The 24,695-nt window shown below is 36.6% G+C and overlaps 1 protein-coding gene across 1 annotated transcript; it reads left to right on the top strand.

Moving 5' to 3' along the window:
* Positions 1-3,612: 3,612 nt before the first annotated feature.
* On the top strand, positions 3,613-23,477 carry Arl4 (ADP ribosylation factor-like 4). The gene is made up of 4 exons (XM_066394532.1): positions 3,613-3,840; positions 19,223-19,560; positions 19,684-19,944; positions 19,999-23,477. Exons 2-4 carry the CDS (start codon positions 19,356-19,358, stop codon positions 20,154-20,156), a joined length of 624 nt encoding a protein of 207 aa, XP_066250629.1. The 5' UTR covers positions 3,613-3,840; positions 19,223-19,355; the 3' UTR covers positions 20,157-23,477.
* Positions 23,478-24,695: the final 1,218 nt, after the last annotated feature.

Below are 24,695 nucleotides of genomic sequence, written 5' to 3'. Positions count from 1 at the left end.
AAAATCATCACCTCTTTCACTTCCTCATGTCTCACTCTCAAAAATATACCTAGCTAGTGAACTTTAATATAGCGTTTCTTGTCTTCCAATAATTCGGATCAATAGCGAATTTTAAAATCTCCATCTCTTACATTTGGCTTAACCCTCCAGATTTCCGGCAAATGATCAACTCACTTGTCTCTCAAGATAATCCCACCTCAAGTCATCCGCTCATTTTCAACATTTTTGAACTCAGTAATATGGATCAGTAGTAGATTTTAATAAGCTTCAGCTAATTTTCCTTGTTCTCATACATTCTAATCTTTCATCTTCCATTGATCGTAGTCTTATATACTCTAGAAATTCGATTTCTTTTCCAGGTTTGGAATACTTCTTATTCCTGAAACCGTTTCATTAAGTCGCAACATCAGGTAGTTTTTCTAGTCTCAGGCATGTGACTCAACTGGAACATGACTTTCCTTACTTTCCAGGCATGTGATTATACCCTTTCAGTTTTCCAATTCCAGCTTTTCACCTTTCTCACCAATGAAAATAACTCCAAAGATTCAAAATCTATTCACCATTGATTAACCTTCTCTTCAGATTGATCGAGTTTTCACTCATTACCCTTTCAATTCCAGACATAAACACCATCAATTCTCTACCAGTGTCGGTGGTTTGCAGCCAAAAGTGAGGTGCAAAGGAGCCCTTAAGACACCTCTCAAACAGAGACCAACTGCATTACATCTTGATTTGTGACACGGATGCCACCAGTTGCTCTTCTGAGGAAGGGTGCAGCAAAGCAGTCCGGTAAAATCTGGCACCAGTTCCCAAAATCCATTAATCTGAAACTTTTTTCAGAAATATTCAACACGACTTCATGGACAGTAAGAAATGGCACGATATCGGCTACAACTTCTTTGTGGGCGGGAATGGGGTAGTCTATGAGGGCCGAGGGTGGAACGGCAAACTAGGAATAGTGTAGGAACAATATGCAGGATTTATAATATGTTATTGTTCTGGACATTTTTTAATTGAAATTAGGCCTAAACTGCTCAATTCTGACGAGCAAAGCATTATAATAGCCCTAATAGGGAGTTTTAGTCTGATGAGGATGTCTCCAGAAATTCAAATTTCGGCTTGGCAAAGATTGATCCAGGAAGGGTTGGATTTGGAGCACTTTCGGAAGAAATATAAGGTACTGGTTGCCAAGCAAGTGTATGTACAAAGAAAGCAATAGTATTGCGGATGCTCTTTATGACTAAGTAAAAATTTGGACTTATTGGAATGAGAATGCTCTGGCCATTTTTGAATAGATTTTACAAGTTCGAAGTAGAGAAAATCGCGTGTGAAGTGTTGTATGAAGCTACGACACGAAATACTTTAATATAACGTTAAACTTTAAATGAATAAAGCTGGTTATGCAAGGTGTCTCTAAACACAATGCCATAAATTCAACCACGTATTCTAAGTTCCAAAATATGACGAAAACTTCATATATGTAAATATATTTCGAAAGGCGTTTTTTTTCGACATAAAAGGTGCGAAAGTTGGTTCCTGTAGATGGTTTTTTATTAATATTTTCGAAACGTTTCGAAATAGAGTAATGAAATTTTGTACTTTATTATAACTTCTTGGGCTTTTTTTCAAACTCTTTAAAGAAATTGCCACATTTTTCCAGAGGCGGGTAATACAGTGTTTTAAAAGTTCTTAAACTTTTGTATTTAACTCTATAGACGACTTTTCAGAAAAATATTAAATTTGAAGGTTTTAACATAAAAAAGGTACTCTCGTTGAAAATTCAAATCTCCAACAGTTTTTGAAAAACTGAGATTTAACAAATTGGTGAGTACCATGTTTTATTAAATAAATATCAGATTAAAATTTTTTTTTTTTATTTTCTTTAACAATAGTTCTAATTAAACACTGTTTCCATGACAACGAAAAACTACCAGACGTTATTAATATATACTGTCATATACGGAAATGTCAAAAACATTTTTTTGCTTCATTTCAACACCAGCTGGGTTGTAAATCTGATTTTTATTTAATATAATATAGTTTCCACTGATTTGTTAAAATTCAATTTTCTTGAAAACTGTTGAAGATTTCGACTTTTAACAAAAGTACCTTTTTTTATGTGAAAACCTTCAAATTTAATATTTTTTCTACAAAATTATCCATGAAGTTAAGTATAAAAAAATTTACATATTTTTTTAAGCTCTATCCCTCTGTATCAACCGCCCCTGGGAAAATGTGGCAATTTCTTTATGCAGATTCAGAAAGAGCACAAAGAGTTACAATAAAATATAAAATTTAATTAATTTATCTCGAAACGTTTCGAAAATATTACTAAAAAACCACCCTCAGGAACTAACCTTCCATATCCTGTACATCGAGAACTAAGCACTTTTCGGTATATCTTTACATGAAGTTTTCGTCATATTTTGGGGCCTAGAATGCGTGATTAGATTTATAGCACTCTGTTCACTAGTTCTGTAGCGCGGTATACTAATTGCGTTAACATTAACGTTAGTCGCTTTCTTCAACTTCTTCCCTGGGTGTCCCTGCCCTTGGGTGGGAGACTTAATGTGGCTTAGTGGCAACAAGGATATATTACCCAGGTGGCCTTGAAATTCATCCGAGCCGATTCCCGAGGTTTCTTAGGTGACCAAGGTCTTCATTTGCTTCCGCCAGACTGGCTAAATCCGATGATTTGAGGGAGACTTCGTCATTTGGCTGAACTGTTGTGGTAGTTTTTGATCGGCAACTACCCCTGAAGGGTCGAATTTCTACTTCAGCTTGTTTTTTGTGATTGTAATAACTTTTAGTGGTGTGGTTCATCAAAGTTTGTCAGATCATAAAGATGCAGAGTGTCCTTTATGTCATTTTTTTTCAAACCTAAATAAATCCAATTTGGAATAGAATTTCAATACAATAATAATTTAGTTCAACTAAGACGATGAAGACTACTGATAAAATATTTCCTTATACCCAGATAATAACAACATAACTGAATGCATAATATTAATAATCTATGATTCGTAATGAAGGTTTAGTTAGACATCGTACGATATATCGTCCTTCGATCGACCAATCCTATTTCATAAATGGGGGGAGATTATCTCCGGGATTATTTACTTACATATATCTGAGTTTATTATATTTAAGTTTTTTCATTTTTCCCCTTTTAACCCACTGTAAAAATTCATATATTTAATCTTACACAGTGCTTTGAAAGCACTATCTCGAAAAACTGAAGATAATACAAATTGCGTACATAACAGTACATCTGCGTAAAATTTCAAAATTTTGCAGATTTCACCATTGAGTAACTGCAATAATTATCATTTCAAGCGGCGCCATCTAATGTTCCCAATGAAAACCCAACAACCGAAGGTTTCTGAAATAGCGGCAATAAGTTGTACTTAATTTAGTATAACTATTACAGCGTGCGAAACCCTCATCGACCCAATGCCCCTTCTTTCAACCATTGAACTGTAGTGCCGTAAAATTTCAATGCCCGCAGGGTCTTACAAGGCCGCAGTAAATGTACTAAAAATGTACAATCCGGCTTTCAAGCAGTACAAACTAAAGCTCCCCTCCAAGATGTAATACATTCCCGATTCCCAGTCGGACTCGGACTCGGGTTTGCTTTAGTACAGAATTGTCCATAGTGGACTTTGGCGCGGGCCAGTGCCGTTCGTCGCTACTCGCAACTTTCGATGATTAGTCTGAAATTCGGAAGAAAAAAATCAGTTTTTTGAATAATTCGGAGAACGTTATCTGACGAGGTGGTGCGTAGAGAGGATTAAGTCACCTAGTGCGGCCCATTGTTGTGGATTTCGTTATATACTGAAGGTTGGTAACACCAATGTTATCAGAAAATCAATATTTACTCTTCGTTTATCTTGAGTTTCTGTGTATTGTGTGGTCTGTAGTAAAAATTCTGATTCTTCAACGGCTTCTCCATGGTTTCCGCGATTTCCTAATGGAAAATCCTCCTCCCTCATATTTCCAATTAAACCTTCCTTGACGTCAGTAGATAAAAATAATTTCGATTTAGGTTGAATTGAGGGGACGCGTATCATTAGATACCCTTAAATGCAAGCCCTAATCGATGGCTAACCACAAAGAGGTTAATTACCATTCTTTTTCCATGCTTGGAAATCGGTTTAATTTAAATTGGTTCCTTTGGAAATAGAGATGCTACAAAGGGGGTAAATGAGCGCTGCTAGACGATGAATACTACATTATACTACCGACCCCGTTTCTCATTAAGCAAAGAGAAAAATTCAACACATGTGCGTTAATACCTTCTTCCGCTTGTCATCTGTTAAGCGATCGTTACCGAATGTAGGTTGAGCCTCTGCGGACTGAATAGCGGACAGGAGAAAATATGGTTTTTTTTAAATCGATTTGGTGCCTATAAACACCTACCATATTAAGCCTGATGGCACCCATGGTACCCTTTCAAACTGTGAAGTAAAAGTGACAATTTTAAATCGATTGGAAACCTGCTACCTACGTACTATTTCGTTGCGAAGATGTGGCTTTAATGCTGCGGCGGGAGATTCCTCTGTAGGTGAAAAAAAAAGCAATAAGAGAATTTAATTAAAAACAGTTATCCAAAGGTTATGAATAAACAGATTTCTCTGAGCGTGTGGCAAATTCATGTTATTGCACGTGCTAAAAAGTATTTTTTTACCGCACATGTGCATGTAAGTTACGTAAAACCTGTGGCAAAATTAGCCTGCCCAGTTGACCATGATATGGACTATGGAAATTTGACACACGTTGGCCTAATGTTTTTTCCCACTCGAGCGTGGAGAATCGCATTTTACCTGAGACTTACTGAGACTGGGAACGCACTCATGGAGGAAGATTGCAGCATAATTATTCTCGGAAAGCTGATTCGTTTCTTTTCCGCATTCTCTATAACACGCATAAATTAACGTCTTTTTCCTACTATGAAAATAATAGTTTTCTCAATATCATGCATCCTCACTTATCATGAAAGTTAACCTTCATATTTCAACGTCTGAAATACCCAGTTTAGCACTTTCAACAGGTTTAAATTTCTTGTCCTAAAAAATCAATTTTCGTGCTTCGGAACATCCTTACTATCACCAAAAGTAGCACCTCTATGCTGAGATACCTTTGCTCTTCAACGTCTGTGTTAGCCTCACTTTTCATCTCATGAAGATATAAACTTACAAGCTCTAAAGTGGTCGCCGTTTCCCATTATACGACATCTGATCTCCGGGTTTGAGTCATCTTCACCTATCATCAAAAGAATCCGCATTTTTAAGCTAAGATCCCTCACTTTTCACCACCTGAAATTGTGAATTTACACGCTCCTAACTAATTTTTCCATTTCCAAGCAGAGTTATTCCCCATTCTAAGTGTGGGAAAGTGGGAACTTAGTTTTCAGATTTCCTTCAAATCGTGTTATTAATTCCCTTCATTAACGAACATTCGAATGGTGCTATTATTTATCCTTATTTCACCTACGGGAAAACTGAGGAAAATTAAGAGAAAGGAAAGGCTAAAGAGAAAGGACGACTAAAATAAATATTAACATTAAGATCGTCATGGTCTGCTCCGTCCTCTAGTTATCGTACCACTCACCGAACCAATCTGCCCCTTATTGGTTCAAATTTGTCCTGCTCCCAGATTCGCCATTAGCACTCCTCACGGCGCTCTTTATCATCAAGATTCATAACTGTTCCATTAGTCAACCTGAGTTATGGTCCTGTAGGCGTGCATTAGTGCTATTAATGGTTCTATACCTACCGGGTCCCAGTGCAAGTGGTTCGGCGAAAAGGGGGCGCGAAGTTGATTCGATGCTCACATATCTGTCGTTCTATGCTAAAAAGTAGAGCTTTCCAAGGGTGGTAAGCACGCCAAAAGCAAATCGCGAAAATGTTACGAAACGGGGTAGTTTTGGTCCTGAACCGCAGGGAAACTAGTTTCACCTCGCGGTAAATTCACACGCAAATAGCTATTTGGATGTAGGCGGGACAGCCGTGATATGATACAAATAACAATGTGAAAATTCTAGTTTGATCCAGAATAAATGAGGTTCTCTCAGCTCGTTAAACGATACAAAGACGTGCCAGGCACGATGCTATCAAAAATGTGCAGAAAGAAAACAACATTCCAAATAGAAATTTTTACCAAAATTCCGTGTGCCAATGAATATTATTATCATTAAAATTGGCCCATAAAGTGGCTGATGTTGACTGGGCAAATCCATGAAGCAAAACAGCGGCAGATTTCAGTCATCAGTCAACATGGCAACGCTAAACGTTACTTTTTTATGTTTGGTAAGCACCAGCAATCACATCAGTGTAATAATGCTAATTTAATATACAGGGTGATTTGGAAAAGTTTTTTTTCAAATCCGCATGTTTACTCATGGACTTGTCACACTCCAAGGAGATCTAGGGAGATCCGTTTCAGACAACTTCATTTATTACGTGTGCATCAGTAAACTAATGCCTATGTTCATTGGGTCAAAACCAAATGCCTCATAATCAATCTACTGTTACGGTAATAAACAAATTAGATGCAATAAATTACGAGCACCGTTATAGCTTATTTACGAAACTTGAACGCGGAACGCACCTCATTTAATAATACTGTAACACAGCAGAACCTAGCTTCATTAGCTGTTCCTTGACCAGATTCATTACTTGGTGGACTACTACGTTCTCGAATGGTGTTCTGCGGTGGAATTTCGGTGATCACACGTACGTCAGTGTGATCTTATTGGCAAATGAATCAATTGTGTCTTACGTAGGCAGCTTCGCACCTGAAAATCGGAATTTCACGTTTTCAAACGACCTTGTAGCGAAACAAAGGCATTTTCGGTACGAAAATAATAATTATCGTTCGCCTTGGAAATTTAGTAATTCGGACGAGTGAGTCTTTTGGCAAGATCTCAAGAATTATTTTTATTTTCGAGTTCGTTATACACTGCTTTCCACACGAAGGAAACTTATTGTTTTATCGAACAACGGTCCATTGTAAACGAAGATAATCGAAATTATGCCGCCTCGTTTTCTCTCTCGAATGAAAAAAACCGCACTTACTCAAGAAAAATGATAGATATTCATATACATTCACACCTCCGCATCGCACAAGAGGAGGACTTTCTATTCGCGTTTCACGGGCGCGCCCTGCCGTGGCCGAAACGACTTTCCCACATTCGATTAAGTATCGATGTAATTAATTTGTCGACGCAAGGGATTAATTGGAATTAATAATTATTATGGGAGAATTGGGAGGGAGATCCCTCTTTTATGTCCTGTGTAAAAACGCGCACCACGCAGCCTTTGAAGTTCTGAAAGAGCTTCTTTATAGGGTCAATTGCCCATCCGCAGACACTGCACATGCGGCAATTTTCCTTCGTTAATATTAAATGGTCCCATTACACCCACTTTAGTATATTAATGATTTCATGTGTCCAATTCGACGATGTTTTCTTATGTATTTGCCGTATTACAACAAAACGCCTGCAGACACAAAAATTTTTTTTTCCACAGAACGTCCTATACCGGGTGTCTCGTTAAGATGCTGTCTAGACACCCTGACTACGAAACACCCTGTAGACATAGAAAAGCGATTTAAATACAAGTGACATGATGGAGGCACAGGTATAGACTGAACATAATTTCCAACGTTATACGAGGTGGCTGAAAAAGTGCCCTACGACTCGACATTTTTATTTTAAATATTGACCCCCTGTATAGCTGTTGCACTTTTGGATTCGCCGCAAAAGATATCGACATTTGAAATGTGGTTTCATTATTTATTAGTAATTTTTTGACCGGGCCTAACTACCATGCATTAATGTCCCTGTGATGCCACCATGACCTCTTGCGTCTTATTCGCGCCGGCGCATATCTAACGACAAAATGACGTCACCGATACATGGTTGTGTCAGCTACTGTTTGCTGAGTTCACTTCGTTCATTTCATTCATTAATTCATTCATTCTTTGCTCATTCCATGTAACTTCTTAAATCTCATATTGGTCGCATCAGTTGTCATGATTCATCCATTTTGAGTGCTGCTCAGTACGTCCCTGATTGCTGGAAATTCCAAAGTTTATGAATTTCAGGTGTCTAACACCGATAAAATTCAGTGTCGCAGCATGTTTTTCTATAATTCCGCGTATTTGAAAACTCACAGCTGTTCGCATAATTTTCCATCATTTTCGCCCTCTTTCGAAACTTGCCTGATACGTGCCTGCTGCCTGAAATTCCCAAATGGTGAAGAAGATTCAGTTATGTAGTCCGTGTCAAGGGCCACGTGCATATCGTTCTGGGGATTCAGTGGTATTCAGTAAGTCAGTGGCGTAGTTTATTCGAATGAGATAATGTGAGGTTCTTTTGAGGTGGAGTAGTTGATAAGCACCCAAATTGTTTTGTGAAAGGTTTTTACCCCTTGTGTGAGCCTCAATTACGAAGAGCGGGAATATAAGTGCCGCCTCTAAAAGCTCGCGGTTTTGAGTTCCATGAAAGTGAGTAGGGTAGTTGTCGCTTATTCTCGGAAACTATGAGAATGTTTTGAGTAATATTTCTTTAGCTTTTGAGCATATGCTTTTCAGGGCTTTACAATCTGGAATGTGCAGTTTACACCCTGTCTATTATACAACATAAACTTGTACAGGATGGTCCACGTAAGGTTGTCCTCTACCTTATCTCAAGAATCGTAAAGTTTAGGAAAAAAGTGTAATATAAAAGTTACCCAGGTTTTCAGGAATTTTAATTTTTTGATATTTTTGAAGTGGTTTCATATTTTGTAATGACAAAAAATATTTGTATTTACAAGCAGGATTAGTATTCGTAATAAAATCTAGGGTATTCCATTTTAAAAAAATCATTTCTGGACCACCCCGTAACTTCGAAAATGTTAAAAAATAAAAATTCACGAAAATATAAAAAACTCTTATATTAAACTCTTTCTAAACCTTGCGATTGTTGAGAGAAGGCAGTGGCCCATCTTACGTGGACCGTCCTGTACATGTACATGTTCCTCAACCAAAACATCGTGGTATTGCAACAATAAAAAATCTCTCATAAACAGCTGCACGTGTTCAAAACGAAATTGTAACAGTTGCAGGGTAGCACTAAGCCACTTTTAACCTAAGCCCACATTTCCGGTTTTCTGACCTCAATGTGCACGTATAAAATATGAAAAGCAATTCACCCAGAAAACTAGGAAATAAATTAAATTAAAACTTTATTACAAACGAATATTGGTAGCGCAATAAAAACATAACAAAGCCGACAACCATAACAACCATGGGGAAAAGTAAATTTTTTTTTAAAACCAAAACTAATGGTTCTGAAAGCAATAATATTTGGCAATAACCCATACTTGTTATCGATCAATCAGGACTATTATTGTTAACATGTGCGCCCATGACTTGAAATTCTCTGAAGACCGTCCAGGCTTGTTTACAGTCAGATAATGAGGTCCAAAGCTAATTACGCAATGAGAGATTACCTCACGAGACCCAACACATTTCTCCAAATATGTTTACAAGATAAGCCGTATGTGTTGTAGTGATATGTGGCAGGTATCTTATGACTATACCAAGAAGTGATGTCATGACGTTTGAAAACAATAATAGGATAAGTGTCTGACTTCTACAAGTTAAAGCGTTAAATTATGGATTTTTTGTTGCACTGAGTTGAATAACTGTAGGACAAAGTTGAGTTTTTAAATCATGTGACGTTCCGCAGATAGAACTCCGCCCCTGAAGTTTGCGGGAGGTTGATGAACACAATAGTCTTCTACATTTTCCGGTATTCTCCGGACTCGATGGCCCACTCAAGAGATCTCGAAAGGAAATGGTAAACTAATGGAACGAACCGAATTTTGATATATTTTTATGCGACCCTTCCCATTAACCAGAAACAAACTACGTCGCTGAACCCACCGGGGCTCGAAATCAAAAAATATTTCTATAAGTTTTGGGACTTCTAGGAACCATGAATGTACCTAATAGGACTGAAAACTGAACTTTCTTCAGTTCAAAGATATACCAACATTCTCATGCAGATTCGGGAATTTCCAGAAATCAGGGACGTACCAAATAGTCTTCAAAGAAGATCGAAAAATGTAATAAAAGAGGTGAGCCTTACTCTAATTTAAAAAAAGCCTGTAATACCTCGCAAACCCTAAGAGCAATTACATTAAATGTATAAATTAGATGAATCGCCGATGAGCTTGCACTGGGCGGGGTGCTCCATCTCCTTCAGTTCCCGAGATATAGACTAAATTTAATATTGATTATCGAAATTTTGACGCCACCTCGAAATAAGTTGTTCAAATTGGATTTTCAGGGTTTCAGAACCTCAAGGAGAATCCCAACAATTTCAAATTTTTTTCAAAAATTTCTAAAAAGCCAAATTTTTAACCCTTTTCAGATTTTAAGCGTTAATGTTAAATTAAGGGCAATTGCATTAAAAATTTTAATCGAATTCATCACTTCGATGCGCTATTACCTTGAACTGTGTATATTACTCTATCTCTTTCAGTTTCCGAGATATGAACTAATGTAAATTTAGGGTAAATTTAAACCCCGAAGATTTTTCTGTAACTTAAGAATTAAATGAAATCAGGGAGGCAACATGGAAATTTTGGGCATAAAACACGTTCGAGAACAAGAATTCAGCATCTACTGGCATAACTTCGTAAACTATGCTGTAATGGGAGAAAAAGATACCTGTTTCTACGAAATCCCATAATGTAATAAAATTACGAACCAGAGAACAAAACTGCCTAAAATTTGAATAGAAACATCATTTTTTCTAGCTTATCGTGCCATAATAAAAGAAACGAGCGTCTTTACCACGGGAAAGTATGTAAGACCCATAGCACCTCTATATAGGTATTGAACGGTCCTCTAAGTTACGACACTTATGATGCTTGACAGTTCAAATAACGCCTTCTCTTTGGTAATAACAATCTTCTTATGGATTATGAGTATTAGATAAGCTTACACACAGATGGTTTTGATGCTTTAAAGGTATTTAAAGTAAAGATTTTCCCACATATGGTCTCATATGGAGGAAAAGTTTGGGTGTCGATCTAGGTGTTAACAACCTTTTTTGAGGCTACGGCCATATGGAGATTATTTATTTTTTAATGTATAACGTTGAAAGGGGAGATACTGATGCTATCACTTATACAGGATGTTGCAAATACTATTATTATATTCGTTTAAATTAGAAGAAATGTTCAAAGAACTACTACACACGTTTAGAAGTTGTTGATGAACCAGACAAGAAATGTAGTTCGTGCAGCATAATATGCAACTAAGCTTTAATTTACTTGGATAGGAAGAGCAGGACCTCATGCATGGCCTCCCAGATCACCCGATATGAATCCGTTAGATTTTTTGTGAGGGCACTTGAGTTCGCTAGTTTATGAAACGGTAGTCGAAAACGAAGGAGATCTGAGTAACAGGATATGAGTCGTGTACTATTATTAAACATACAGCAGGTGTATTCGCCAATCAATCCTGAAGAGGACTGATTGAAAAAACGGAACTAAAAATTTAATTTGAATTGCCTGTATCTTGAGAACTTAGCGGACCTGCGAACTCTAGTGAATATGAATTGTTCATTTAAGAAGTTTATACATGTACTTCACCCTGTATAATAAAATTCACATTATACACCCTGTATAATGAAAACCACCTAAACCTTAAAATATTGGAATTAAAATTATCCGGTATTATGATTTTCCGGACAAATTCGTGAACAAACAAAACATTTTTACTTGGCCATTAAAATGCAATAAAGACCTGCTGTTGACAACTCAGATGTAGATTAACTTGTGTCTCTTTCTCTCGAGGAACCTGTTGCCTGACACACATTTTCCTCTTCAGTGAAATTTTACTGTTTAAGTTCTAGTCCGAAATAATCACTTATTTAACTATTTAAACAAAGTGTTGGTAACGTTAATTATTGTCAGTTATGCATAAGCAATAAGAGGATTAACGATAAACGTCCGTTCTGGGAACACGAAACGGGCTGTTAAAGAACAGTTTATTGATTCCAAACACAACAATAGTACATACATACGTTAGAGAACGTGGTTCGATTATGTAATGGAGTTATTTATTTATTTAAAAGATCGTGTTTTGTGATGGCTGAGCATGTGTTAAGTCTTGAGCTACAGTTTACGATCATGGTCGATGTCAATCATGGTTTTTCGTCGTTTTTGGTTAAAATTAGAAGGAAAACACCGATGGTCACATGGAAGGGCCTGTGAATAAGAAAGACAATCTTTATAGAAAGTCGTCACGAACACTGCTCTTTAGGAGAGCAACAATAATCTCGACTCCAAATCACCTTCCAACTCTAATTTAGAGCCTCCGAAAGGTCGTTAACCTCTCGGAAGTTCTCGAATTAATCAAGATTTAAAGTTGCAAAATGCACCTTAAAAACTTTTAAAATCCCCTGAAAACCTCTTTCGACGTCCATCATAATTTTTTATATTTAAAAATATCTCAAAAGCTGATAAAAGAGAAATCTTTTCTGCAATTTTGAAAACATGGTTTGCCTAGAAAATTATGAATTAAAAAAAATTGTGCCTCTCCTGGAACCTCCCAAAATAGTAGCGCCTAAATGCCATAGGCGTAGGAAACTTTTTTTTACAATTCAAAAATTCCACAAAATGAATACTCTTGAGTCGAGTTCCAGTATCTGCCTTGTAGTACCTGCCTGCTGTTAATATTTAAATCGATACACAAATGAGACATTTAATACAGAACACTTCAGGCTTTGGATTCTGAAAATTACCAGTCTTTTGTAGTCAGTGAACTCAAAGATTCAGAAACTAATTTTTCTCGGATTGAAATTCTATGCTTAACTTGATTTTTTTTGACCCAATATAAGGTATGTATGTTATGTTCTCACTGTGCTTTAGAGATATTTTGGGTGATTATTAAAATAAAAGCTGATTTCCTACTCTTTTATTGTGCTGCAGTGGCAGCGACTTCATGGTACACCAGTGGTTTTAGCACACTAACTAGATAGTAGAAGTATCAGATTTATATTTATAAGTTCTCATGATATTTTCGTTGGATTTTTGATATTATTACTAAAGAATGACAACAGATACGCCAATGAAGTATGCAAAGGAAAATAATTAAGATAACGAAAATCATATTGAATTTATAAATATTTACAAGATTATTGTGGCAACTAAGCCAGTGGAGTATTCATTGGCAAAAAGCAGTAATGGATCGAGAATTTCGAAATAATTATGGACTAATTTTATAGTAATCCAGTGACAGCGGCAGATTTACTTTTAAAAAATAACAGTCTGATAACATTTTTACTGAATTTACTTTACACTAGAAAATTACAACAGCTACGCTAATGGAGTTCGCATGGGAAAATAAAACAGTGCCGCTGGAATTTGGGACTCATCTATCGAATTTTTGTAAAGTAGTCCAGTAGCAGCGTCAAATTTGCTTATGGAGCCTCATTGTCTAATAATATTTATTACAGTTTTTTTAGGCCTCTATTACCACTGCGTTAATGGAGCATGCAATAAAAATCGAAGCAATGATTGTGGAATTTGGAAATACCTACAATGGCGGCCATATAATTAAGAACGATATATGAACAAATAGAAAATATAATTCCTTGAAGGTAAACTTTAAAAATCACAACTATTTCTTTAATGTCTCTTTATTCGATCATAAGAGAGGTTAATAATACAAATTTTAGGAAAATTGCAATAATCGAAACTTAAAAAAATATACTTTTTCATAAAAAAGTCAATAAATCTTCGGAAATATAATTAAGAACGATGTATTTAAACAAATATCAATGTATAAAAAAAATAAACAAACAAAACATAAAATAACTAGTAACGACTCGGGTGGCCTTTATTCTTCTCTACTTCCAAACAACGACTTGGCATAACCTTAATTACTGTTTGACAACATTCCTTAGGAATAAAGTACCACACTTGCTTAACAGCGTTGAATAAATTTGGAATATTTTAAATGTTTTCTTGTCTCAAAGCCTTTTTTACATCGTTCCACAAATTTTCAATGGGATTAAAATCCAGACTACAGAAAGACCATCTTAGAAGAGAGAGAATTCTGATCGGACCAAGCACGTACGCTAGCTACCGTATGCTTCGGTTCGTTGAAATTTTCAAATTACAGGCAAGTTTTCTTCGGCATACGGTAACATTACAGTCTTCATAATATTCTTATATTGGACGCGATTCATAATCCCCTCAATTTTATGGATAGGGCCTGAACCAGGAAAACAACTCCATACTTGACTCGATCCATTTCCGATGAATTGATGATGATTGCGATGCATTTAGGATTGTATTTTTGGTTTAAACATCTGATCCTATCCGATATCCGATTGATTTTTGTTTCATCGGACCAAAGAACATATCTCCACTGGGACAAGGTCCTTACCTTTTGGTCCTTTTGGCAAACTGTATTCTAGCCATTTTTTGAAATCATCGATTTTTTACGCGCAACTCGTCCATGTACATTGGCTTCAGACGTGTGATTATTCGAACGGATAACATTAAGTTTTTATGAGGGTAAAGCAAATATGAATCGGAATTTCTCTCGGGCGGTTAGTAGAGCATCAGTAGGGAGTTCGTATGCCTAGGGGTAATAGATGTCTCATCTTATGACTGATCAACAAAAACAACAGTCTCTTGAGATTTGTCGACAAACATTTTCAAGCTGCGGGAAATGATTTTTTGCAGCGTATTGCCACTTGCGACGAGACCTGGGTTCACCACTACACCCCAGAGTCAAAGCAAGCGAGCATGAAGCGGAGGAGGAAGGGTGTTAAAGTCAAAACACACCTTTTAACTGGAAAGGCCCTCTTAACAGTCTTTTGGGATTTCAAAGGATGTTTGGACATTGACTTTTTCTATGTACGTCACCCAGTTAACGCAGTCTATTACTGCTAGCTGCTGGCAGCGGCGAAGCTTACACGTCGCCAGAAAAGACGAGAGTTTTCGATTAGAAACGTGGTTCTGCTTCCCGACAATGTCCGTCCTCACACAGTCAACCTAAAAAAAAGTTGGACAAAATTCAATGGCCAACATTGAAGCATCCTCTCTATGGTCCGGACTTATCCCCTTGTGATTTAGCTCGTTGAAAGAGACGCCGGGAGGAGAAAAATTCGACAAAGATGCAGCTGTTGAGGGTTTCATGCGTAATTGGTTGCAAACACGCTTCACTTCTTTCTCCGATAACGGCATTAAGAAACTTCAAATGCGATGGGAAAAATCTATTTTTAAATCAGGACATTATGTAGGGAAAATAATGTGTACATTTTATTTTTGGATCTTGTTCCAATACATTTTTCAAACATAATTCCGGTTCATGTGTGATCCACCCTAATATTTTCACAACTTTTTGGAAAAATCTCTTTCTGGATACCAACCGCCATCATCACGGAATTTCGACGGGAAAGTCTCGCGATTTGTCTATCTGTTCCAGGATCCGGTTTTCGGGACTTCGTTTTGCGTGACAGATTTTGTGCAGTTCCATGGCTCTTCAAATGCTTAATCGCACGAAAGAGCACTGTTTTAGAGCATTGTTGCAACAATCTTATACGACATCCCCGAAGACCCCGAGTTAATAATTAGTTCTCTAAGTAGCGACGGACAATTTTTCGATTTTCGCGTTGTTTTCTACGTTTAATTCGTTCTCAAAATCGAAATCTTATAAAAACTTTCACAAATCGGCACCGATAGATATGCTAAACTGGCAAATCAACAGCGTTCTTAATCTGACGTCCACTCTCTATCAGTATTTGAAACGCACTGATTGATTTGGTATTTTCATAATACATGGGAATCCCCCAGCTTTGAGGACATTGATTTTTGCAGTGTTGCCAGACTTCCTCGGTTCCAATTTCAGTAAAGGAAGTACGCGTTCCTAGTTCTATGGCCGCCGCTGTGCGTCTAGTGGCGGAAGGTGCGAAGCAAAAGAAGAATTTAATTACGGATTTAACTGAGTAGTTAAACAACATTTTCCCAAACAACTCATGATTAACGAGGGTTTCGGGTCCATGACACATCTCTTGCATCACTGCCGCAATTTGCATGAAATCCTTAGCAGTCCCAGATTCTCACTTCTTTTATTTGATGACCTTAATGTTCAACGCGGGCAAAACTCGAAGAAGTTGCGTGTAATTAAAATATTGCAACAATTTCCATTGGCCAATACTAAAGATTTATACAATGGGGCTATTTATTATTTGACCGTACCGTTCGCAATTAATAATGTTTGATTATAAACTGTTACCTAATACGCTCTTGCGAGAATGTAATGGTGTCTGTTATTAATCAATTATAATAATGTGCAGTTATTTTGCTGTATGTTGTCGTGTATCAAATGCGGACGTTGCATTCATTAAAATGAAGACAAGGCAGGCAGCTCTGCCGCGCTTTGTCACGAAAACAGAGTCGTAATTCTTAAATTTAAGAGCGATTTCTGAATATCCAGGACTGCAGACTAATAGCTCTTAAATCTGGCGCCAGCTCCTGCTTTATGTATAAATAGTAAACAGTTGTAGACAGATAATTTGATTTTTAGTGTAAATATTAAGTTTTACTGGCCTCCTTTGGGGTCCAGTTCTTGGAGCGCTATCGTGTAGGAAGCGGCTGCAGCTGAATCTCGAACTTTACTAAAGCCGCCAATTAACGTTACTATCAACTAACTCTATCCATGTTTATGTCCGTTATTGCCCTTTCCATGCTCTTCCATTTCCATATTCTTCTCTGGCAAACGCTTTAATCAACCCAACATGTATTGCGGTAGCGTTAAATACATTGTACAGGGTGGTTTTAAGGGACGGGCCCCTACTTCAGGGGCGCATTCTACACATTCATATAAGATAAAATTTTAAATAGTTATTTTTCTAAATCGTCTCTTAAGAAAGTTATGACCGTTTAAAGGTGGGGCCGGTAAAGTAATTTCTTGACCCTACTTGGTGAACGGGAAGTCACAAAGGGTTGAAATTTGGTAGGTAGCCATAAATTTGGGTCTGAAATATTTTTACAAAAGAGATTTTAAATAATCAGTGGCGTGACGTTTTGGGGGACACACGTACTTATTTTTTTATAGAATTTCTTTTTTAATATAAAATTTTGGACATGACTTTTTAAAACCCGTTTTTCTGGAAAACGGTAAGTTTAAGCGAATTTAACAAAAAGTACCTTTTTATGGTTAAAAAAGCTGCTTATTATGCACACGATCTCTTCGTGTCAAAATTTAATATTACAAAAAAGTTTTATCCATAAATAAGCGTGTGTACCCCCCCCCCCCCCTCAAACGTCATGTCACTGATTAATTCAAATTTTTCTGTTAACAAAAATATTCCAGATCCAATTTTATCGCTGCTTACCAAATTTCAAGTTAGTGACTTCCCGTTCACCAATTAGGGTAAAAAAACCACATTACCGGCCTCTTGTACGTACCACCTTACATAATACACCTTTGGTCTACACAAAGTGTCCAGAAATAATGTTAAAATATTTTGGGATTTGATTTTAGAGATTAAAATAAAAATAAAAAATTCTTACAGACATACCATAAAATTTGCTTTTTAAAGAGGCTAAAACTCCTTAAAACAGAAACTCTGAAGATGGTTATTTCGCAATATTTTCGAAATGGTTTGCGTTAAAATTATGAAATTCGGCATACTGTAATGAATTAGAATGGGAAAACTGTTTTTGTGTTAGTAATTACATATTTTGGTCAGGGGCATCAGATACAGAGGTTCTCCTACGTAAATGTTGCATTAACTTTTTTGTTTGTAACATTTGTTAATTTTTTAAATCAAATTACTGAATCGCAAATATTTTTCAGTAAAAAAGGTCCTCTCATTTCATTTCGTTAGAATAGAACGTTTTCCAAAAAAATTAGTTTTTATAATCGATGCACGATTACATAGACGTCGAAATGCATCTTAATAAACATAGCAGGCATCCTTGTAACAGAAATATTTTTTTATTAACCAGCAATAACAAAGCTAATATTATTAAGGATTTATCTCTTATTCACAACAAATGTTGAAAATGTTCATTTCAATGAATTCTCTAATTCTTTTCTTCATAGATTTCGATGTCCATGTAATCGTGCGTCGGTTTGTAAACACTCATTTTTCTGGAAAACAGTCTATCCTAACGAAACAAAATAAGAGGATCTTTTTTAATTAAAAATATTTACGATTCAGTAATTTGATTTCAAAAAGTAAGGAATGTCATAAACAAAAAAGTTTGGTCAACATTTACGTAGGAATTTCCTGTATTTGACGCACTTGATTAAAATCTGCAATTATTAACACAAAAAAAGTTTTCCCATTTCAACTTGTTGCAATATATCGATTTTCGTAATTTTAGCGCAAACCAATTGGAAAAATATTGTGAAAAAACATTTTCCTTTAAGGAGTTCTAGCCTCTTTAAGAAGCAATTTTTGGGTCATATTTATAATACCTTCTTGTATTGTTTTAATCCCTAGAATTCTCTTCCAAAATATTTCAAGTTACTTCAAGACACCCTGTGCGTATGCGGCAAAATCTCAAAAGAACCTCCCCTTCGTGTTCAAGGCATTACCAAGACGTACGAAGGTCATAATTTAAAAAATTCACATTTGAAAGGAAATTCAAGTACGCCTATGAATTTTTAACACAACGTTGACAAAAGGGTACTGAATAGAACAAAAAATATTCCAATGGCGTAGCTCCCTCGGTTTTTACATCCTATGTAATTTCCCAAAAAACTTCTCTTAAGATTAGTTACATTAACAGGTTGTATGAAAGCTTAATTTAAAAATTAACCCTTTTAAAATGCAACTCCTACGTCTTTGATTGTTTGCCATAGATTAAACCAAACTATGCTCAATTATATAAAAAAATACCCCAGTGGCGTATCATCCTCGATTCATATGTAGCAAATTCCTAAAAAAAATCGTGTTCAATACATTAACAAGATTTATGAAGATCATAATAAAAAAAATTACCTTTTATAGCGCAATACGTCTACGACTATGAATTTTTCGAATGAAGTAGCCGAAAATGCACTGAATCAAATAGTGCATATCCCAGTAGCGTGCCACTCTCGGCTAATAAGCGGCAACTTCCCAAATAAACTGTTATTACATATATAGAATATGCTATAATTATAGTAAAATTCATAGAATATTTTCTTGCAGATTTTGCCATGCACCAAAAAGGCACCCACTAGCCCTCCCTACCTCTAACTCTCCCACCTAGTAAATCCATGCAATTAAACCTCTCCACCATGTAGATTCCCAACTCGACTAGCCTTCCATTAAACCCCATGCCATGGGCGCAAACATGGGCAAAAATGCTTCCCTGCTGGACGCCCTGCCCTCCGGCCAAGGCACTCTCCACGTGGTGATGCTGGGCCTGGATTCTGCGGGCAAAACCACAGCCCTTTACAGACTGAAATTCGACCAGTACCTGAATACAGTACCAACAATAGGGTTCAATTGCGAGAAGGTCAAGGGCATGATAGGAAAAGCCAAAGGTAAAGCTCAAAGTGCTAAGAAAGTCAATAGCATCATGTTAATTTTACCTCAAAACTGGGCATTGCTGAAGACCCTATATAAAAGATTGGTTTAAATTTGTTGATGGTCAATAATTGCTTCAGGGGTGAATTTCCTGGTCTGGGATGTCGGAGGTCAGGAAAAGCTGAGACCCCTATGGAAGTCCTACACAAGGTGCACTGATGGAATAGTGTTTGTCCTGGACTCTGTAGACGTGGAGCGAATGGAAGAAGCTAAGATGGAGTTGGTCAGAACTGTGAAATCACCGGAGAATTCCCAAGTACCGATCTTGGTCTTGGCTAACAAGCAGGATCTGCCTGGCGCACGGGAACCCAAGGATTTAGAAAAGCTCTTGGGTCTTACAGGTACTTGTAGCACATAATCTTAATATTCCCTTCTCACTCTATCAACAATTATAGAACTAGGCAACGGCGGAGCCCCCGGAGGTCACCTATGGCACGTGCAACCAGCATGCGCAATTACGGGAGACGGTCTCCATGAAGGTCTAGACGTGCTCTACGAGATGATTCTGAAAAGGCGAAAACTGGCGAAAGAGCGAAAGAAAAAGGGCAGATAGGGCGGGCTGGATGGTGCCTCCGGCAGCACCAAAACTACTTTTTGTTGATCGGTGAAGTGTATTGTTAGTGACTTGTGAATATCCGCTTTAATTGTGCCCCGCAACTGCCATCATAGGAATTTATTAGCTTTTTTGAATCAGACAGCTGTTTGTGCGCAGCCGCGCCCCCCTCGTGCTGTGATATTCATTAAATTGCCCGAGACTCTCTCCGTTCAAAAACCCAACGAATTTATTAATAACTATAGTGCGTTCAGACTTTAAATTGATCAAATGCGCGCGATATAAAAAAAATCGAACGTACGGCCAATAGCAGCGCGACAAACGACCGCCTGGACCAATGGCGCATGATCACGCCCCCGATGTTTTTGCTTACATCGCAGGCACTTGAAATGGGAATCGAGTATATAGGATGGACTTTTTAAGATTCGCCCTTGGATTGCGTGAAATTTGAGAGTTATCTACCAAGAACTTTTCAAGAAACACCTAATTAACGGCGAGGGAAAATACAGGGTGAAACATTAAAAAAAGTGCATAAAATTTTTTTCAGCCTTCTTGTGGGTTTAGAAATAATTCAGTTTACATGAACATCGAAAATTTTCTTTCTAACTGCCTTAAATTTCATGCAGTTTTCTGGCAGGCCTTAACAAACCCACCCTGTATATTCGCTTTTCAGACACAATCACAAAGGAAGGTAAATTAAATTAGTGTTATTGTTCTCTCTCGATGTTTTGACCTTAAAAACCGAAAGTTACACGAGAGTGTGTAATTTATTTACGATTATTATGTGTGGTATAGTTAGGCAACGCGAATGCGTTGATCCATCGCTCATTTATAGTTTTTTTTTTAATTGTTGTGCAATTTTCACTATTATTATAATTAGGACAAGTGCAAGAGCACGCAAAGTCTCAGTGTTGAAGAGTCTTGTTTTATACCAAAGGTGCTTCTTCTTCTTCGCCAATCGTCAGCGACATTCTACGTATTGATTTGTTGGGTGGCATTGAACGTTAGCATGTTAGTTCCGCTAAGTATACATTATCTGCTAGATACAACGTGTTGGAAATAATAGTGCAGTGCCATATAATTATTTAAAAGTGCACAACAAAAAAATTCTGACGCTGCCACTGGAAAATATAAAACCGCTTAATATTCAGTTGTATTTTTTTAGCTTTTTTCAATACGAATTTCATTTATGCACGCGACGTAATTCGCCAAAGCAGATCCAAATAACAAATTCAGTACGTTCTGGAATTTTTCTATCTTCCTATGTTAATTACAAATGAAATCATTCTGACGATGCAGCAGGAACGCCGTAAAATAAGTGGAAATTCGCCTACTTTCGAGTGTTTTCTTTTGCTGCCCGTTCCATTTCCATTTTTAAATGGAAATTTCATTGGCGTAGCCGACGCACTTGCCAAGGAAAAGTTCTCAATGAACGTTGCAGCGATGTCAGGAAGGTTTTTTTATCTTTCAAATAATTTTTAAAAATCCGACTCTGCCACTGGAGCCCCCTATCAAACCACTCAATATCTATTTTAACTTCTTCCGTTGCTGCCTTATTTTCTATGTTAATTCCACTGGCGCAGTGCAGCCTGCACGATTGCCAAAGAAAAAGTTCCGAATAAGAATTTCAATAAAATCGAAAATTTAATTATGCCTTAATATGACTTAATACATTCTGGCGCTGCCCCTGAAAGCCTTTAGTAAGTAAATCATTTATAAAATTAATAAATTCATACACTGTTGGCTTATTTTTCAGTGCGAATTCCAGTGGCGCAACCCATGTGGTTTGCCAAGGAAGAAGATCCAAATTAGAATTTCAGTAAATTAGCGAATTTGCTGAAATTCTAATTAATATATCTCTATCTATATTATTATCCTTCCAAGTGGTTTAGAAAACCCTGATCCCGCCACTGGAATGTAGTAAATTTATTTGATACACAATTGTAAATTTACCATTGCTGTAATATTTTTTAATGCAAATTCCAGTGGCGTAGCCAATATAATTTGCCAAGGATTAAGTTCTAAGTAGGAGTTTCAATAAGTTCAAGAATTTTATCGTCTTTTGAAATAACTAAAAAAATTTCTCTGCTGTCGAAGCCCTCAATAATTATTTATAAACACGTAAACTGCTCTTATTTGTCAATGCGAATTCCATTGGCGTACCCGACCTAATTTATTACTGCAATTCTCAAGTTCGACTTTTAAGATTGTTCTGCTAGAAAGTTCAGAATTTACTCTATCTCAGCCGCCTCAGATTTGAGGTCAATGAGTGGTACTGAAGTTGAGGAAGAAGTTTTTTATGCAGACCGTTTCAGTGCTTTGCAAGTCCGAAGTTCCACATTTATTTAAAAATTTTGTAACTTTTCAAACAAAACGCTCACGCCTTTGGAATTTATTCCCTCGAATAAACTAGATTTTCCTCAATTTAAATAATCCTCAAATTTGAAGTGTGTCAACGCTTCCGAAGACGAAAGTTTGAAGCTTTCATAAGGCAAAAACGCAGACTTCAAAATCGAGAAAGTAGGGACCACTCCATTCTTATTTCCGACACAGTGTATACAATAATGTTGCTGAGGTTTGTCGGATGAATATACCGGGTATTTCTGAAAGATGGCCCACAAAAGATTTTCGTAGAATTTGAGAAATGATATTAATTTGAAAATAGTAGAAATTTTCGAAAACACGGAGCCATCTTGTTATTTCCAAAAAAAGCGTCCTTCGTCGCCATTTTGAACCTGCATATCAGCGTGTGATACATCATTTTAAAGTAAAGCTTGCGCTTTTTAACACTGAAAAATAATGATAAGTCAGTCTTCTGAATCTCCCGGTATATGAATTAATATTTATGTGTCACGTTAAGTAACTGGGTTAGTTACCATATGCTGTTCCACGAAGTTTGCTTTGAAATTGAATGATTTTCATTACTATTAACACTGTGTAGCTAGACATATCTTGATTATTATTAATGGACAAATATTCCTATAGTTTCCATTAAAACAATACTATTTATTATTGGAGATAGACACACCCCCAACATGTTTTCGGTGATATCACAATATATTTGCTTATACCACAAAGTGTAATAATAGATTCTATACTGTAGTATAATAATTCAAAATAATAATTGCTATTTTGTGTTGTTAGTTAAGGGTTTTTAATGTTTCCATGATTGTTATGAATAGTACGTTGACATAATCGCCATGTTCGTTATACACTTTAATAATTATTTCTCTCCTCTGTATATATTGTACCTACCAAAAAGAAGCAAATTGTGTATTATAAACGATATTTCTTTTATTAAATCGAAGTTGTTTTTACAAATTCGAAGAGTTTTATTTGCTTCCCACTCGTATCGATTTACATGAGGGAAACGATTCTGGATGCTCTTCTCTGGATGGTCAGGAATTAAACTTCGAGGATCGCGTGACGTGAGACAAAGCCCCGCTTTGCACCGGTTGCTCTGGATATCGATCCCCAACTAGAAATTGGATATGAAGGATGTCAGCTCTACCTATAGCAAATATTTATATTTTTGACTCCTGGATGGTCCAATTCCTGGAAAATTGGCTCTCAAGTCACGGATTTCTGAAACGAGTTGCTGGGGTTTTAAACATGAGAAAAATCAGCTGCGCAGCTTAAAAATCGTTGCAGATTATTTACCGTTAGGTTTGGTTGTTTTTTTAGGCCATGTTTAAGTGCTTTGCAGCAAAAATTTTATACAGGGTGTTGCTTAAGTACGTGGCCATGCTTCGAGGGGTGATTATTTGAGTGATTCTAGTACAAAAAGTTTGTATAAACATGTGTCCGGTAATGCTTCGTGTTCAAGACACAGGGTGTCAAACTTTTTTGAAAAAGTCGTTTTTTCGTAAAAATTTTAATGATGCTTTAGCCCATTCTGTTGAAATTTGACAGTGTTATTATCGTTATTTATGCGTCATTGACTTCTTCAAAACTTTTATATTTTTTTCACATTAAGCAACTAAAAATAAACCTTGAAGCAAAAAAAATCAGGAGACCAAAAGTTGTATTTTTAGGTGCTTAATGCAACGAAAATATAAGTTTTAAAAAAGTCAATGGCGCATAAATTACAATAATAATCATAAATAACACCGTTAAATTTCAACAAAATCACCTAGAGAATTATTAAGATTTTCAGGAAAAAACGACTCTTTCAAAAAAGTTTAACACCCTGTGTCTTGAGCACGAAGCATTACCGGACCTTTGTTTATACAAACTTTTCATCCTAAAATTACTCAAAGAATCACCCCTCGAAGTTTGGCCTCGCACTTAAAGACGACCCTGAACAGAACTTTTGCTGCAAAGTAGGATCGTACTTAAACATGACGTAAAAACTAACTAAACCTAACCGTAAACAACCTGGAACAATTTTTAAGCTGCGCCGCTGATTTTTCTCATGTTTAAAACCTCAGCAACTCGTCTCCTGAAATCAGTGATGAGAATCGACTATTCTTTTGTCGAAAAATTCAATGTGGTGCTCATAAGAAAAAAAGTTGATGATGGTAGCTGAAAGACGAAACG

This window comes from Euwallacea similis, chromosome 10, assembly GCF_039881205.1.
Source record: "Euwallacea similis isolate ESF13 chromosome 10, ESF131.1, whole genome shotgun sequence".
Lineage (NCBI taxonomy): Eukaryota > Metazoa > Arthropoda > Insecta > Coleoptera > Curculionidae > Euwallacea > Euwallacea similis.
Note: the sequence above shows the minus strand (reverse complement) of the source record. Positions and strands in the feature narration are given on the sequence as shown.

Coding starts and splice junctions, on each gene's coding strand:
- Arl4 (XM_066394532.1), top strand. CDS start 19,356: ATGGGCGCAAACATGGGCAAAAATGCTTCCCTGCTGGACGCCCTGCCC. Junction 19,561..19,683: donor CATGATAGGAAAAGCCAAAG/GTAAAGCTCAAA, acceptor TAATTGCTTCAG/GGGTGAATTTCCTGGTCTGG. Junction 19,945..19,998: donor AAAGCTCTTGGGTCTTACAG/GTACTTGTAGCA, acceptor CAACAATTATAG/AACTAGGCAACGGCGGAGCC.